The 18,712-nt window shown below is 39.6% G+C and overlaps 1 protein-coding gene across 1 annotated transcript; it reads right to left on the reverse strand.

The window, feature by feature from the left end:
• Window positions 1-1,775: 1,775 nt before the first annotated feature.
• Window positions 1,776-9,156, reverse strand: Gpr141 (G protein-coupled receptor 141). The gene is made up of 2 exons (XM_076572968.1): window positions 8,511-9,156; window positions 1,776-4,667 (listed from the first exon to the last, which is right to left on the reverse strand). The coding sequence occupies exon 2, from the start codon at window positions 4,633-4,635 to the stop codon at window positions 3,748-3,750; it is 888 nt and encodes a 295-aa protein (XP_076429083.1). The 5' UTR covers window positions 4,636-4,667; window positions 8,511-9,156; the 3' UTR covers window positions 1,776-3,747.
• Window positions 9,157-18,712: the final 9,556 nt, after the last annotated feature.

Here is an 18,712-nt window from a genome sequence, read left to right on the forward strand (position 1 = left end):
TCAGTGAATTCTCCATGGTCTTTTGGCCCAATGCACTTGGGAAGAAAATGTGGGGGCAGGAGCACACAGTAAGGTTGTATCTTCCCTTCTTAGTAAACAAAAAGGCAAGACCAGAGGGCACAGTAGTGCTACATCCTCAAGAACCACGCCCTGCAACCTATTTCCTCCAGCTTGGTCCTTTTGCCCCAAGTTCCCAGAATATCACCAAATGGAGGCCAAGATTTTTAGTACATAGGCTTTTGAAGGGGCTACTTCATATCTAAACCATAACATTATTTTCTGCCCGCCAGAAGTTTTTTTGTCCCTATCACAAATGGAAAGTATACTCTTCCCATCTTCAAGAGGTCCAGGAGAATTCACAGTTGCAACAGTGTTCAAAAGCTCAAGTTCAGGGCTCAGCAGATGGCTCAATGAATGAAGGCACTTGATGTGTGGCCTGAAGACCTGAGTTAGATCCCTGGAACCCATACAGTGGAGAAGAGAGCTGATTAATAACATCTAGTGCATGCACGTGCACACATAAACACAAATTAATTAATTAATCAGTCAATGTAATTTTTTAAATCCTAAGTTAAACATCTCTTCTGGGTCTTAAAGTAAACTTTTAGCTGTGAGCGTCTGTAGAATTTCTTTTAAGTTACCTTCTTGAACATGCATTGGCATGGAGTAAATAATCTCACCCCAAAAGTAATAAATGGGGTGATAGCAAGAGGGATAGGCCCCAAGTAAAACTAAATCCCAGCAGAACAAACATTAGATTCTATATTCCATTTCAAGCACCACATGGTGGCATGATCTAATCTCCAAAGGTTTGAGCAGTCCTCTCAGCCCATGGTCTTATAAGAGAAACCCACATAGACTGTTATATATTCCTCATTTATTTTTAAGTTTTATGGTGTGTGTGTGTGTGTGTGTGTGTGTGTGGAGGAGGGGGGACTTCTCTCCTTCTACCATGTAGGTTCTGAGGATCAAGCTCAAATGGTCAAGTTTTGTGGCAGCACCTTTACCTGCTGAGTCATCTGTCCAGCCCCTTTAAAGATTGGCCTTAAACTTGTGATCCTCTCTCCTCAGACTCTTCAGCATATCCTATTACAGTATACCAGCACAGCTGACCACATAGCTTCCCTGGTCTTGTTCCTCTTCCTGTTTTTCTGGACATGCATTCAGCATTCCTGGGATTACCAATATCCTGAGTTCTCCATGGGAGCTCAGATTTGACTTTAATTGACTGGACTCCCTGAGCTTCGTTTGGAATCTTGGTCTCATCCTTCCATAATTCTTGTCTTCTGGAGGCTTGCAAAACCAATATTCACTGTGACCTGGCTAAAAGCATCCAGAAAAAAATGTGCCATCACCTGAGTGCTATACTGCCTTGACATTTCATCTACCAAATGTAATTAGTCCATCATCTTTAAACAGTTCGACACATAATTTCAGGACCTGGACAAATGGAGGTTTTGTCACAATTAGCACAGACTGCATCAGGTACAATTCCCAGGGAGTTCCTACTGTCATCTGAAACTTCATAGGCCTGTTCTTAAAAGTCAGTATCTCTTATCAGCATTTTGGTCATTCTGACTTCCCACAGAACCAGTCATTAAACACTACTCATAACATTTCAGACTCTCTCTGATCTACACTTCCCAATTCTTCCAAAATAGCATTTCAGAAACTCCCTAATTATACACCCCCCAATTCTTGCAAATTCTACCCACCAATCAGTTCCAAAGGCCCAAGAACCATATGATCAGGAATAGAAATAACAATGACTCTGCGTTCTGGTATCATTTTTTTAATGAGCCACTTTGTGATTTTGTAACCAAGTAACTAACAAACCAACTTAAAGGAAGATTTATTTTAGCTCACAGTTTGACACCATGCACTTGAGCAAAATATCATTGTAGAAGGTGGTGTGTGGAAAATAGCCATCTTCACCTATTGGAATAGAAGAAGCATAAAATAAGAGAGGAAGAACCTTTGACCTACTTCCTTTAGGTAGGTCTTACCTCCAAAAGATTCCAGAACACCAAAATGGGAACCAAGCTTTCAATACATGAGCCTTCTCAGTGTATACTCCTTCATCAAATCATAATAGCCTGTTGTAGAATATTATTTTAAGGGTGTTACATTTGTTTATGCTGTGGAATATTTGTTTAATGATGCAGATGTGTTGCATTCTTTTATGTTGCATTTGTTTAACTGTGAAGCTGTGATACTGTGCCTGTCTAAAACACCTGATTGGTCTAATAAAGAGCTGAACGACCCATAGCAAGGCAGAAGAAAGGACAGGCAGGGCTGGCAGGCACAGAGAATACATAGAAGGAGAAATCTGGGGAGAAAAGGATCGAGAAGCAAGAGGATCAAGGAGCCAGAAAAGAAGAGGCCAGCCAACCTGCCAAACAGCCAGACATGGAATAAGAAGGAAAGAAAAGAAATAGAGAAAGGTAAAAGCCGAGAGGCAAAACTAAGGCTGAGCATTTATAAGGAAGAATGAACCTCCATGTGAATTTATTAAGGAGATGGGTGACTGGATCCCCCAAAGAGCAAAAGAGCCAAAAGAGTAAGAAAAGAAAACCAACTGCAATAACCCTGTCTTAAAATTGTACTCTAAAAGATGCCACTGAATTAGGGAAGGAAGAACTTATACTCTGAATCCCACATGTTAAGCATTCTTTTCTATCAAAGTACCCATGGAAAGGATTATCTGACCCAAAGTTCAATGATTACAAAACACAGATTCACCACACACACTAGGTCCAAAACTCATTTGTATTAACTATGCTCACCTATTAGCCACCAGAGCATTGTTTGATTGTGGCATTAATTACATTCTTCAGGTATGTATTACTATAAGCAAAGTATAAGTACATGTCAATTTTTATATGATATAAACAGAATCCAGTTAATTATTTTGATTGCTTTTATTGAGCACAGCAGACATAGGTTCTCATTTAATTATATGATGGTTCTTGGATGTGTAGGGTATTTTGGAAAATCATAAAAAGCACCTATAGCCTCAAAAGTTTGTGCCTAAAGAGTCTATTGGCAAGCTCAACCTAGGTCCAGTTTCTTGATGCCTTTTCCAATGTCTTCCACTGCTGTTGTACTGAAGGTAGATCAAAAGGTAATCTCTGCCTTCCAAGTCCATACTGTGCCTTGATCAGAATGAACCACACCAATGCCTAATCTCTTGGAAGAGTTTCCTCTAACTCTCTTGACCACTCTATTTAAGCTAAAGATCCCCTCCCAATACCAATATGACAGGAAATTGTAAGTTGAATAAATTAAGGCAACTTTAGAGCCCTGTTTATCTGTAGATCCTCTATCTATAGGTTCTCTAGATCTTGGTGGACAGGAATGGGGGAAGATCAAATATATTCAGAGCAAATTTGATAGAGTAAATGCCTCTGGTACTGGAAGAACCAATAGATGTGACTGAGTGAATACTGCATGAAATGGAAAAAGGAAGGAATTGCGTGTTTGATTGTTATAAGGCTAAAAACATAGAACATAGTCTGGGATACATTTAGGACCTGTAAGTGTTCTCAGAGGAAAGGGGGGTGACTACAGTTAATTAAGTTTTTGTAAGAAAACAGTTTTGGCAAAGGGAAATCTAAAAGTTTGGTGTTCAGGAACAGAGAGCTTGAAGATTTTTAAGATGACAACAGCCCCTAACCTATTCAATCAACATGTTTTTCATCATGATATTCTCTAAAGCAGTCACAAAAAAAAAAAACATAGGAAGGTCTAATGGATGATGCCACCTATGAAACACAACATATCCAGGCAGCAGAAGGCCGTTAAAGCAACACAGATTTCATTGTAAAGTATTAACTTAGAATTATTTCCCTCTGGATAATTTTGAATAAAATATACCCTGAATGCATGGTGGGGTATAAAGCAGACAACTATGACTATCAGGAAGAAGAAACTCTTGATTTGGGCTCTGTACTCTTGATGGGCCCACATATCAGGCCAATAGTCTCTTATCAAACACAGAATGACAGCCAGCTGTATCAGAAAGAGGACCACAACTGTTGTCATCATAATGGCAATCATAGAGTAGTTCAAGATGATGATATCCGTACGCTTGAGGGATCTATGAAACTCAAAACATCGCTGTTGTTCTACATAACTTGGATCTGTGTCGTACTGTAAAAAAAATATTGGCAAAAAGATGAAGTTTCCCACCATCCAAATAATAATACTTAGGACCACGGCATGGAACTTCTGTAACTGTTGCATTTGGAGTTTCTTAAAATAGATGAGCAACCGAAGTGTGACAATGGCCACATAGAAAACAAAGGTAAAGTACATATGACCGTATATGACACCGCTGACCACTCGGCAGGTAAAAGACCCAAGCTTCCAGACTGCTGAGAGGTAGTAGCTGAGGCGGAATGGCAGAGTAACCAGGAGGAGGGAGTGCAGCACAATGATATTAATGATGATCGTGGCAATAGCTGACTGGCTGTTCCTTTTCAACATCATGCGTGACATCACAACTGTTCCAAGGGTGCCTCCAAATAAAACCACACTATAGGCTGCTACCAGAATTGCTCTGCAGTAGACATCACAGTGGTCTCGGTCCACACTTGAGCCATTTGACACGGTGGTTCCGTTTATCACACCCATGGTTTGTCATGAAGAAATCAGATGATAAACTGCTAAATCAAAAGTTTTACAAAATTATGATTGACATATTAAAACTAGGCAATCATGTACAAATATTGAACTTTTCAATCCTTGGTGACTCTCTAAAAACCTTGAGATCATGCAAAAGGAGTACTATTGTAGATTCCTCTCGGTAATTCAAACAAACTAGAGACAAGAGTGCATGGAACTAAATAAGGAAGTTGAGTTTGACTGTAAAGTTCAGAGCTGTACCCCTAGGCATTCAACAGCCAGATATGTTCATTGTACACATATCAGGACAAGAGGTGGCATGAGAGAGAAATATCTATGTAGTATGTAAAACTCAAGAGCCCAAAACTCCCTCAGTAATAGAAATAAATTGTGTATGTGGTACATGTGTGCTCACACGTGTGTGCATGTATACCTGTGTGGAGGTCAGCTAACTTCAGGTTGTCTTCCTTCTCAGTGACTCTCCACTTTAATTTTTGAGACAGAGTTTCTCAGACCATCTGGGATCTGTCTCTCCAAACCCTTCTCCCACCTCCCAGAGCTGGGATTACAGACAAATGCCTCCACATCTAGCTTTTACACGGACTCTAAGGAGGATCCAGGCTCAGGCCTTCCTGCTTACAGTGAGCCTCTCCCCAGCCCACAAATAGAATTTAAAGGCAACATATTCATGTTACACAAAATAAGCAAATTTAAGTGAAGTTGGCGTCAGTAGAAACCCAGTGCCCATCAGATCAGATTTGTAAATACAACCCCTCAATTTTCAGGCAAATGGGTTTACAGCAATGTAGAGAAAACCCACGCAAATCATGTCATTATCATACAAGGTGTGTCAGGTGACATTTGAGATTATTTTCTGGGAGTGGTTTTTGAGGAAGAAGCCCCTTAGCACATGCGGATCCCTGGACCTATCTATTTCTGCTTAAATCAGGATCCTTTCATGCACTGGTGAGTTAGATTTCGGTGCAATGCTCTTGGAGGATGGTTTGCTTGGTTGTTATTCAAGTTTTTCAAGTGTGAGAGTTTGAGGGGAAGATCACAAAGGGAGCAACTGGGGTGGCTTTCAGCCATCCGGCAAATACATGCAGTATTTAGAGACTGGGAATGGGCCCCGAGCCACTGCAGATTCAGGAGCTTCCACTGTAGGAGGAGGAAGGCTGTGCTGGCTGCAGGAAATGGTTATTTGGACATTTAGTGTGCTAGTTTGCTTCAGGCAACTTTATGATTAAAAAAATCATGATTTTTAATATTAAGTTATAAGATATAGTCTTAGCGCTTAACTTTTACTCTGTCACCATAGATAATTAGGATATTTAAAATTGTCACTGCATCAATATGTGTTTAAGAAACATCTCACGGTTTAAAGTGAAAATAATTTCTCGAGACCTCTGTTCTAATATTATGAGACCCAGGCATTAGCAGCTCCAGCTTCCAGTGGAGGCTCTGAAGCTCGTCCTCATGTGCCTCCTGCCTACCTGGTGAGAGGTGGAGTAGAATTATTTGTGTCTGAGTGAGAAGTCATTCACATGCTAAATCTAAACAGTTTGGAGATTTTTCTGCAAATATGACATTTTTTTGGAGAGAATAAGATAATTTTTTAATTTGTTTGAATCTATCATAGTTATTGCCTTCAATAAGATTTTATGCCAACTTAAAAACATTACAACTTAGATAACAATATAAATTTTTATGGACAAAATGAGCATTTTAATAAAGTTCATACATTAAAAATATGTAATATTTGCCTACTTTTATATGAAACTTTATCTTATAAGATATTAAAATCAACAAATATAACACTAATTTAGTGTTTAAATTTTGGTCTTTTTCAAATCTAAGTGTATATGATTTAAGTTTGAAACTAACTTAAAGCAGTTTTGAAATTTATTTGAATTTGAATTTTGAAATTAATTTGAAACTAACCAAGCCTGAATTATCTTGCATTCCCACAGCTAAAGTGTGCATGTCCTAAGGCAGAGGAGAGAATTTGGGAAAAGACAAATAGCCTCACCAGTAAGCAATTGCTTTACAATGAGACAGGTATTTAAACTTCCTTCTAGCTATTAAAAAAAATGAATAATGCCTCCCTTCAAGAATTAATTTGGATTGTATTCATATAGAAAACTGAAATCAGGACACTTGTAGGAAAAGACTCAAAAAGACATGTACAGCAAGTAGAACCTAGACATAAAATAATCTCTGTGCATCCATACATCTATGTGTTGGTATATAGATGTGTATGAAAATTAGAAATTAGTCATGAAATTAGAAAAGGGAGCATGACAATAGAGAAAGAGATCTTAAAAGAAAGGAAAAACAGAAAGTACTACATTTAAAAAGGTGGACACAAATGCTAAATGAGCACTGAGTTATTCACCTGGTCCCTGTGTAATATTTTTCATAGGCAAGATAACTCAAAGTGGGAATTGCTAATCCATACACCATGTCACTCTTAATTTCATCATAAATTTAAATTGCTCTGCAAATTATTTTGTATTCCTCTGCCAAGAGTACAAGAAGGTTTGTGCTTGATGACAACTAACTTTCTGATTGTGTATTTGTTTGCTTTTGTTTGTTGGTTGGTTGGTGTAATAGATAAACTCTGTTAAAAAATTATAAATAAATAAATAAATAAATAAATAAATAAATAAATAAATATTCAATTACACCAAAGAACTACCTCAAGACTGGCTTCCTATTGTCTCTCAGGTTGAATTTCTTCTCTCTTTTCTTCATCAAAAATAAACAGCTAGGACACAGAAGAGAAAAATACAAAAGATGTCAAAGTAAAGGATGTTTGGAAGTAATAACTACTCATGCTAAGAAGAAAACATAGGAAAAGAATACAACACTAAGTAAAATATTGGTGGTTGGGAACTCCACTACACTTCATCCTTCCTAGGCATACAACTGAGTAGTATTTCTCAGCCTTCCTTTCAGTCAGATGTGGCCATGTCCCAGAGATTGTTCCAGAGGACATGGTCAGGAGTGGCATGTGCTGCTGAGTTCCTTCTCTCCTCTGCAGACTGTCATAGAGAAAATCAGGACAACTGGGTTCACAAGCTACCTGTTGGATATGAGAGAGGCTATCATAACCTGGTCCTCTAAAAGCATCTTTGTGGTGCCAGAGACAGCATGACTGAGTCCCTTTCTAAGCCTGTTTCACATAGAAACAATGACATTCTGCTTTGTTGCTTTGGTGATTATGGGAATTTAATAGTCAATGTAGTTTAGCTAACCATATCATATATGTGTGTACATGTATGTAAATATGTATATGTATTTATGTATCCATGTATATGTTTAATCTATGTAGTTTGTCATTATTTCAAAGAAAATTAGCATAAAAGACAGGGGATAAAGATATGGTATTAAATAAATATAGCATATTAATGTGCTTCAAGATGAAACAGAATATTAAGTGCAAAAAATAAAAATAAAAAAATAAAAAGGTGGACAGTTTGGGGAAGGGACGTAGACAATGGCGAGCAGAGGTAAAGGAGGAAGACAGTGGGGGAGGGTGAGTAAGAGCATTGCAGTGTAATGGTGCACATGATTAAAAAGATAACGAAACGTTCCCGTGTATGCTAACTTAAAAATAAAAGAACCTAACCGATTTCCTGATACCTTACGTTTCCTCCTCTATAATGTACACGAAGACATTTCGCATGACACAAGACTTGCCCTGCCTTTTATTATTTCTCAGAAACTTCCTACATTTTCTCTCAAAACTTCATACATTATGACTACAACACCACTATCCTTCAAAGGCCTATCATTAATTCTGGGTATTTCTTTGCTCATTAAAACCAAGTACCAAAACTTCCTTCCACCAAAAACCAAAGACAGCCGCCGAAAGCACTTACCTGCTCCTTTCCAGTTGTGACTGGTTCTGGTGGAAAAGCCCAAGGCACTGTGGTCATCTGTTGGTCTATACGTGATCAGGCAGTCAAAGCAGTTGCTGGAAGGAAGACTGCCCTGACACAGCAGTCAACAGAACCACGAGCAGGGTCATGAATAGAGGGACTCGCTCAAGCCTTGCTCTGAAGGCTCAAGAAGTCCAACAGCCGAGATGCAGAGTCGTGATAAGTCATCTGAGCTCAAACGGACATTTATCTCTACAGTGGACAGATTCAAAACCACTCCTCAGTGGAGAGACTTTTGTTTTCACTCCCAATGACTTCTTTGCAAAATTAAGAGGAATCTTCCAGTATGGTTTCTCATTCCGCTTTTGTGTACCACCCCAAATGTCCTGTACTCAGAATGAGAAAGGTATGGGGAAATTCTCCCTGTACAGCTTTCTCGCTGGTGGTATCCTTTCATGTTCTGTTGTTCAGAGGCTCCCTCCTCCCAGGCAGGCTGCTTTATAGAGATATGATTCTCTTGAAGACTGGCCTTTGACTGCTTGAACGTCTACCGAGGGTTTGTTTCTCCCAATGGTCCCATCTTCTCACACAAGCTGTCTCACCCTCTGGCCTAACCTCACAGTCATCTTTAGCTGTCCTAAGACATCGAAACATAATGTAAAACAAGTGTGAATTTAATACCAGAGAAAGATAAAAGGGACCAACACACCTTCAACAGTTGCAGACAGACCTGCCCCAGTCACACCAATCAACGTTCTGCAGAAACTAAAAACAACTGAGATATTATTGGCTGTAATGCAAGCTCATTAAGGCCTACACTGGAGAATCAATGGAGACTGTTTTCCAATTGTTTTAGAAAAAATAAACATCACCTGAACCTGTGCCATCTGCTACCCAATCATCCAACAGTGCTTATTACTTTGAAGATGTAAAATTACAGAATCTACATGTAACAGACCCTTCTGCCTAGTTAGTTAAATAAAACTTTAAACAAAGGACAAAAATTTGACTCTCACTAAGAAAGTAAAAATTTTACCAGCTCAACTCAGCTAGGGACAAAAAAATCACATGGAAACAATTTTCAACCAATTGTAAGCATCTCTTTTTAAGTCAAATTAATTCATAAAATACAAAATCTGGGTCACAGCCCAGATTTGGATGTATTAATCTGACAATCTTTATTTTTCAAATAAAATCTGTTTCTGAAATCTCTACGCTAAAGTAGGTTCCCATAGAAACAGGGCTATGTTTAGCGATTGCTTGTATGAGGAAGGAAAACTGGGAAACAGGTTCGATGCAACCAACAGCAGAGAATAAAAATAAAACAACTGCAACCGAGAACTATGTATGCACTGCGCACCTATTGTTCACACTGCTGGCACAGATTTCTGCTAAAATGTGCATATGTTCTATCACAGCAGGAAGAACGCAGCAACCCCACACTGTCTCCACCCACAGTCAGACTCAGCCTTTTCTCCATGCAGACATGAGGATTCTTTAAAGAGAAACAGCAAATCCCTAATCCTTAGAAGTAATTTACTTCAGGGTAATGCAATCTTATTTAACAAACAAAGCCTCTGAAACTTCAGCGCTGAGGACATTATTACAGGCTGAAGAATTAGCTCGGGGCAGCCAAGGAGGGAAACTACAGCTCTTGTTCCAAAATAGCATCCCCACTCCACAAGGATTCACGTTAGGAGGGTTTCTGTATGCATAGCAGTTAATTTGTTTTCTACTGTTTATTTTTATATTTGGATTGACCTTCTTTTGCTAGCCAAAATGAATACTTTTTGACGTTTTAATACAAGTATATTATGGTTTTTTTTTCTTGGATTTTGCTGATTATCTTTTCTGGTATCCTTTTCCCCCATTCATTGTCTCCTTCTTCCTTTCAAATAGTCCCTACTGTTACTATATGCATGTACACACACACACACACACACACACACACACACTCTGTTTAATATATTAGAGAAGAGACAATACTTGCCTTTTTGACTCCAGCATATTTCTCACACCAAGATGATTTAGAATCCTATCCATTTCCTGAAACTGACATGATTTTATTCTTTATTATCAAAACACTATTGTGTATATTCCTCATTTTCTTCATCATTCACCTGCTGTTGGGCATGTAGTCTGGTTCAACCTCCTGGCTGTTGTGAACACTGCCGCTGTAACAAGTTTGTGCTAGTGTGTTTGTAGCATGATGGCTTGGATCCCTTCTGGTGTATGCACGGAGTGCTATGTCTGGAACACAAGGTAGTCTACTTTGAGCTTTTTGAAGGACCTCCACATGGATTCCCAGAGTGGCTGCACCGGTATCTACAGGCTCTTTTTCCCTCAGCATCCCTGCCAGCATTACTGCTGTTTGTCTTGTTGAGGACTGTGGGAAGCTTGTGATAACCTCTGAAACCTTGGTTTTCCAATGGAACTAAATGTTCAAATAGAAATACTTTTAAAATCCCACAAACTTAAAATTCATGTTTTAAAGACTTATTTATTTTTATTCATGTGTTTACAGGTATATGCCCATATGGGTATGAATACATTTGGAGGCCAGAAGAGAGTGTTGGATCCCCTGAAGCTGGAGTTACAGGCAGTTTTAAGCAACCTGACATGGCTATTAGGAACGAAAAGTTAGGTCCTCAGGAACTACAGTAATCTTCTTAACCATTGAGCCACACCCCAGCCCTCCAAATTCTTATGTATAGTCTGTCCTCACCTCATGGTCTAAAGTCTATTTGGACATTAATTGTTAGTCTGTCATTTTTCAGAAGACAAAGTCAATACATGCTCATCATGTACACACAGGAAGCAGATGTCTCTAGAGGAGCTGCTGTGTACCTTTCTATGGAAGATGTCTTTTGAGATGTCCCTAGGTGGGTTGTCTCTGCTCCTGAAAGAATAGGGTAGAAATCACCAGCCATTGTTGTTGCTAAACTGCTGCTTGGAAATGTCCTTGGGAAATTGGTGACAAAATCAGAAACGAATCCCTCACAAACATATTTACATTCTACGTCACATAGTCTTGAGAAATGCCAGCATCAGTGACCTGTGTGATCATAAATGCCCAGACACTAGGTCTTCCTGGATCCTGGATGTAGTATAGGGGACTTCAAGTATTCTTGAAGTCAGTGGCTGGCTGGGTTCGGTGTTCTCAGCTTCTGTCATTTATTTCTCTCTAAGTATGTGTGCACATCCATTCTGCCTCATGCTCTCAGAGGCAGAAACAAATTTTCTACTATAAAGATATGAGATTTGGAATGAGGAGAATAAACAAGTTACTCTTCTTCTCTCTGCAGATGAAAGCTTGAAGAAGCCCAGTGTCTCTCTAACACCTCCTCCCAGGGAAGATGCCCTAGGCTAGAACTTTTTAATATCCTCAGGAGTCAACCAAAGTATATTTTGAAAAAGCATATTCTTTGGCTGATTTTCTAGTATATAAAGAATAATATACACTAGATATTTATATACTATATAATATATATTTATTGTTTTCAAATAATAAAACCACAGTTGGCACACCAAAGTCTTTAGTGTTATGAGTCATGGATACTCATCTTTAAATATGAGCATATGCCCAGTCTGCTCTCCCTTCTTGGGGGCAACACATGATCAGACTTCAGGACCAGGTAGAAACTATTTGGGAAAAAACTGCCTGTACTAAACATGTAAACATTTTAGTGACATTATTCTCTAAAGCCATAACTATTGGGTAGCATTTACATGGTAATATGTATCAAATAGGTGGGAATGAGATAGTAATTTGATAATACTGTCCTATTTTGTATAATGAACAAGAGACATGAGAACCATAGATTGTAACATCAAAGGATTCTACTGAGAACAAATTTTCCATTAATACTGCAGGCTAGCTGGATATCTTTTCCTGGCAGATTGTTCTTTACAACTGACAAGAAAATAAGTACATTTTAAAATTTTTATTTCTGTGTATATGTGTGTGCATATGTGGTGAATATATGCGTGATATGAGTGCATATACATCTGTGGGCATAGATGTGCACATACCATGGAAGTCAAAGGACAACCTGATATATGTTTATATGTATCTGTGAGCATAGATGTGCATATACCATGGAAGTTGAAAGGCAACCTGATATGAGTGCATATACATCAGTGAGCATAGATGTGGATATACCTCGGAAGTTGAAGGGCAACCTGATATGAGTGCATACACATCTGTGGGCATAGATGTGCATATACCATGGAAGTAGAAGGACAACCTTATATGAGTGCATATGCATCTGTGGGCATAGATGTGCATATACCATGGAAATAGAAGGGCCACCTCTGTTGTTGGCCTTCAGTTTCCACCTTCTTTGAGACAGGGTTTATGTTGTTGTTGTTGTTAGAGACTGTGTGTGACAGGCCAACTGGCCATAAAGGCTTCAGGGCCTCCTCATGTCTCCACCTCCCATCTCAGTTGTCATGGGGTCTGGTAATTCAGACTCAGTTCCTCCCATTTGTATGGCAAGTACTTTACCCACTGAGCCATTGTCTCAGCCTAATCATAAAATTTAAGTAGAGCAAGAGAGAGATTTGAGATTAGACCTGTGGGAAAGCTCTGCTGAAGAAAGAGATCAGACCTCAATTCACAGGATGCCATGCCACCCCTGGAGTACACTCAGGTCTTTATGCATTGCGCCCTTTGTGCCTCTCTCTCTATCTCTGCTTGGAGTGGTGTTTTTCTCTATTCTGCATATTAGGTTGTCCTTTGTCATTTTGCTCAGCGATGTTACTTCCTTGGGGACCCCATCTCTGAGTATTACAGTGTTGTGAGGCTGTTTGGGTCTCTGCCACACTGCCCTGTTCAATTTCTTTATGTATGGTTTCCACCTGCAGTTTTATGATCCATTCATCATAGCTATTGCCCAGCTTCTCGTCTCCTGAAATATTCTGCCCTCAGTCTCTCCGTGGGCCTGGCCTCTGGCATTTTGAAGCCTGAGTCAGTGTCAAAGTTTTGAGAATTAGAAATGGCTGGTTTATCTACAACTCTCTAAAGATACATTTCACAGGACCGTAAGCATACTGCTTATTGTTTCCTAGTGCTCAGATGAGTATCTAGCATAGAGTTCCGACATTAATTGAATCATTTAAATCAATGTATAACTGTATGTAATCTTCTAAGAGTGGTTGTGGGATAATCTCTTTTGGTGATGATTTAATAATTTCCCACTTCATTCTTAAAACCTTTCTGGGGCTAGAGTTGAATGTGAGAGATGGCATTGGTCTACCACAAGAGGTTCTACCATATCAAAGTTCCTCATTTTTTCTTTTTATTATCTTTTTATTGAAAAAAAATAATATATTTTGATCATGTTTTCCCCTCCCTGAACTATTCTATAACCCTACCCACATTGCTACTCACCAGCTTTGTGTTCTTAAGTTTTTCATTTTACAGAAAGAAACTGAGCCAGGAGGGGATAGCCTGAGTTAAGGCTATACAGAGGGCCTGGCTTGGAGGCTTGCAAGTTCATCCTTTTTAACTGACCCACACTGCTGCCCAAGATAACAGTCTCAGAGCCACAAATAGCGGATGGTTGCTCCATATTCTAAAAGACCTTTTCTTTTTCTGGAGGCTACTGTATCTCTTAACATTGTGGAAGCACCCTGAACATGAACATTTCCAGTAAATAATGAGGAAGCATTTTGCTCAGCAGAGACACTTATGGTTCTTTTCGATTTCAGATCCTTAAATGTTCTGTGAGAATCACCTCCATGTCTTAGGGCTCCAGTTCGATTTCAGTATATAAAAAGCAGCTCACCTCTTAAAGTGGCTATATGATGTTCCTAGCCCCTTTCTCTTTTATTTTACTTCGCTATAAAGGGAAGCTATTATTTCCTCAGAGCAGAGCATGGGAGAGAAATGGGCAGTTTAGCTAACACATGAGATGTAGCTCAGATCAAAAGATTAAACCCAACAGTTTCCTGAGAGGCTAATGATCTTAAGATTTTACCATCTTGAGGGAGTTCAGTTGAGGTATGATTCACAATGTATCTGATTAAGGAGACTTAGGCAAAAGTCACAAACCCTTTTTAAGGGTAGAATAATACTCAGAAGTGTCTAGAATGCAAGTGTGTGTCACTGTAGTGTTTTAGAAAAAAAATCAACCTCCAAAAGCAACATTTCTCACCATTTATTGTGCTTATGAATCATCTGGGATCTTAATAAGATGGAGACTCTGACCCAGCAGTTCTGAATCCTATATCTCTAATTCATCCTCAAGAGACATGTAAAATACTCACTGCTCCCTGGAGTACTACAATTTGTGTAATAAGAGTGCACCTCACTGTGCATATAGTGTCCATTTGCACACATATCTATTTCAAACAATCAAGTAAAATATAACAATTCACTTCCTTCGTCACAGCAGCCACATCTCAAGTGTTTTCTCAAAGAGAAAGCACAATTTTTAAAAGAGATTTATTTTTCTATGTGTGAGTGTTTTGTCTGTGGACCCCCAAGACCGTGCTAATAAAATCAACCTTGGATCAGTGGGCGGACAGAGCCAGCAACTAGTTGACAGGAATTTGCCATGGAGAATATGAAAGAGCCAAGAATACAGATAGAGAGATGCACAGGAAGGAGGAGGGAGAGTGAGGGTGTTTTTGGTTTGGGGTGGCTGGAGAGACACATTCTTGCTGGATCTCCAGCCAAAAGGGAAGGTCAGCTGGTTGCTTCTTGGTCTCTCTGAGCTACCAGGTTTTCACCCCAACATGACTCCTGAGTCTTTATTAGTAAATAGAATGATAGAGGTTTTGTTAAAAATTACATTTGATGGCAGCAACTGAACCCCCGTGCTGGCTTTCAGAACTCCTGTCACGCCCTAGTCTGAGCGGCAGGGCACTGATGGCAGGGCCTCAGGCCACAGACAGCAGTCAAAATATCAGTAGACTCAGGTGTAGCCACTAATCCAACAGAAAAATTAACACCCTAAGCACATTTTTTAAGATTTATTTATTTTTATTTTATGTGTATGACTATCTTGTCTGCATATGTGCACCACGTTTGTGCCAGTGCCTATGGGAGCCAGAAGGCGGCATTGGATCCATTGTAACAAAAGTTACAGGTGATGATGAGCAGCCTTGTGGGTGCTGGGAACCAAACATAGATCTTCTTCAAGAGCAGCAAGGACTCTTAACTGCTGAACCATCTTTTCAGCCCCCAAAGTACAATTTATTAAATAATTCATGGTCTCGGTTATTTCCCTTCACAAACTTTGTAGCAATTAGGATCTTAAGAGACTTGACAAAGCAATCAGCGAATAAGAGATTTCAAGATGGCCGTAGTCAACACAGAGCATTTGCTGGGGTGAAACAAAATAAGTTACCTTAAAAACTGTCCACTAATGATGGAGATGTTCTCAGAGTAAAAGAATCATCGAAGCTAGAAAAATATAGGCTTACAGGAAGGGTTTTAAGATGGAAGCTTTTTGCTTATTTATGATAAAACTAACAAATGCCTGTCTTATACAAGCCATGGAGATTAGTGAGGGCTATCCAATCAAAATGGGCCCTGCAGTGGTGACCTACTTTTTACATTGATAGTTCAAAGAACTCAAAGAAATACCCTTATCCATTAAGGATTCCATCTCCAATCCTTCAGGTCCTGAGCTTTCAGAGAAATCTCACAGTTCCTTCTATCTAAGTAGAAAAAATAATTACTGTGTTTTGATTATACCAGTGACTCCAGAACTCCAGGTTCTTTTTCAGTTGGAATGAAGAACAATTTCACTAATCACATTTAACTCAGAATTTCACAAGTCCCTTTAAAAATAAATCTTTTCAAGGAAATCTCAACCCCTATAGGATTTTGCCAGCCCAAACTGGACACCTTGTTCAGAACATTAAAAGCTGTTGTAATTAAGTGCCCAGGCCAGCCTCCTTTCGTGGGAAATAAAAATCACATCATTTGTCCTTGTATTAGTAAATGAAAACGCAGAGCAAAGCTTACAGTCCTTGGTAATAAGCAGGATGGATCACATTTTTCCACTGCTGCAGCATGAAAGCCCACTCAAGAAAGCTGGCCTCATCACAGGGAGACAGGGTTTAATTTCCCCAGGGCAATGTGCTGCCTCAGATACTCTTAGACCATTGCCTTCTAGATGGCTCCAAATTCCTACCAGACCATTGTGTCACTGTGTTATGCAATGGACAGTTTGACATGCCGCTGGAATTGGACTCTTGAGGCAAGTGGGCCAACTGGAATTTGGGTTCAGATAGGTACTATGTGACTTTGCACAAAACCCAGAATCCTTGAATCCTTTTATTTTAAAAATAGCTAGTACATAATCTTGTTTCCTGAGTTAAGGTTTTTTCCAAAGGAAGAAATGTGAATCTGACAGGCACAACAAATGTGTCATGGTTTCCTAGGATGATAATGTGGTATTGCCCTCTCTCATTCTCTAAGCCTTCTTTAAGTGCACAGCTAGTGGTTGTTTTCCTTTAAGGAATGAGGAAATACACATATAACTCCATATGGTCCTTGGGGATGCCATAGCTAAATTTGCCTCAAAAGTAGGCACTAGAGAGAGATTGGGACAGGAAATGGACCCCATAAAGGAGATGCTTCAGAGAGGCAGCTAGGTAGAAGGTAGCAGGTTCACAGAGTGACAGATCCAGAAAGGCTGGATCTGGGAAGAGGAAGGAAGCAGGTGGAAACAAGATGGTGGATGTAGGGAGGCAGGTAGAGGCAATGATTCTGAAATGTGTTCATTTGTGCACAAGGAAGTGAAAGAACAGGCAGAGGGTTAGGCAGAACTTCAGAGCTTTGACCCAAGTTAGCCACTTGCATGGCTGACAGCATGGCAGTTCCTTACCACCTATGAAGAACACTTTTGATCAGACCATGTTACTATGATGTCAGAGGACCTGGTCTTTATTGGCATCATTCTTCTAAGCATTAGGGTACCACACAAAGGGTCCTAAATGACCTGTATGGACACCGAAAAACAGGAGCTGATATTCTAGACTCTAGAGCAAAGTAGAAGCAGAGTCAGAGCTTGGCAGATAAAAACCAATAACTCAGAAGCTAGCAAGATGTATTTGTGTCACACATGTCCTCCCTTCAATCCAGCTTGATTATGGTCTGAGAATTACAGCACAAGGTGCAACCTTAAGATACAGAAACAACTGTGGAAAAATCTGTGTTGTGGAAATGCACCATAGAGATAATGGCCCCAATTAGTGTTTATAATTAAGAGATGTCTTCACATAACAACACAAATACTGTCTTTCTATGGATAAGAACTTTTTATTCTACATAACCAGAGGTGATGACTTCAAGATAAGTTACCACAGACCACACAAGGATGGCAGAACTCAGAGTTGCTTGTCCTGTGATCCTTGTTCACTTTATTTTTTAAGACCAAGAAGGAAGAGGAAGAGGAGGAAGAGCAGAAAGAAGAGGAAAGAATGAGGCTAGAGAGGTGGTTTGGTAGTTTGGAGTGCTTACTGCTCTTTCAGAGGACTCGGGTTCTGTTTTCAGGACCAACATGGCAGCTCACACTGCCTGTACCTTCAGGTCCAGGGGGAATCTGATGCTCTCTTCCAGCCTCCCTGGGCACTAGACACTCATGTGGTGCACAGAGACATTCAGGCAAACACTCATGTGTGGAAAAATAAACAACCCTTTTAAAAGAAGAAAAAAGGAAGAGGAGGAAGAGGAGGAATTGGTTATGTTGATTTTTTTTTACTAGCAATAATTTCTCTCCAGAAATGAACTACATATGTCAGGTAGTTCATTTTACACAAAAGAAAAATTGGTAAAAGTCACAACATTGATTTCTATGTGGGCTGTTAAATAATGTGACCCATATCCTCTATGTCAGAGCTTCTTCATAAAATCTAGTGAGAACTATGAACTCTAGGCTGAAAATGTATGCCCATGTAGCATATACAAAACTTGTCGATTAATTTCAGGAGACACAAGGGCTTCGGAAGCAAGAAGACAGTGAACTGTTCTCAAGAGAGTGACACTTGCCTGTTTGGTTTCCAGTGATGTTCTACCGGTTATGTACATATGTACATCTTCCCTTTACTCTTCAGAAGACCTTGGCATCAAGGTTTCCAGTGGTGGTCCTGGGACACCAGCCCACCCACAAAACCTTCAGCCTACAACCTGTCCTGCCTGCAAGATATGCTGGGGCAATGGTGGCTCAGAACTTGTGGGAGTGACT

This window comes from Peromyscus maniculatus, chromosome 5 (genome assembly GCF_049852395.1).
Source record: "Peromyscus maniculatus bairdii isolate BWxNUB_F1_BW_parent chromosome 5, HU_Pman_BW_mat_3.1, whole genome shotgun sequence".
NCBI classification, from domain to species: Eukaryota; Metazoa; Chordata; class Mammalia; order Rodentia; family Cricetidae; genus Peromyscus; species Peromyscus maniculatus.

Excerpts from the sequence above, each read along its gene's own strand:
- Gpr141 (XM_076572968.1), bottom strand. The coding sequence starts at position 4,635 with ATGGGTGTGATAAACGGAACCACCGTGTCAAATGGCTCAAGTGTGGAC.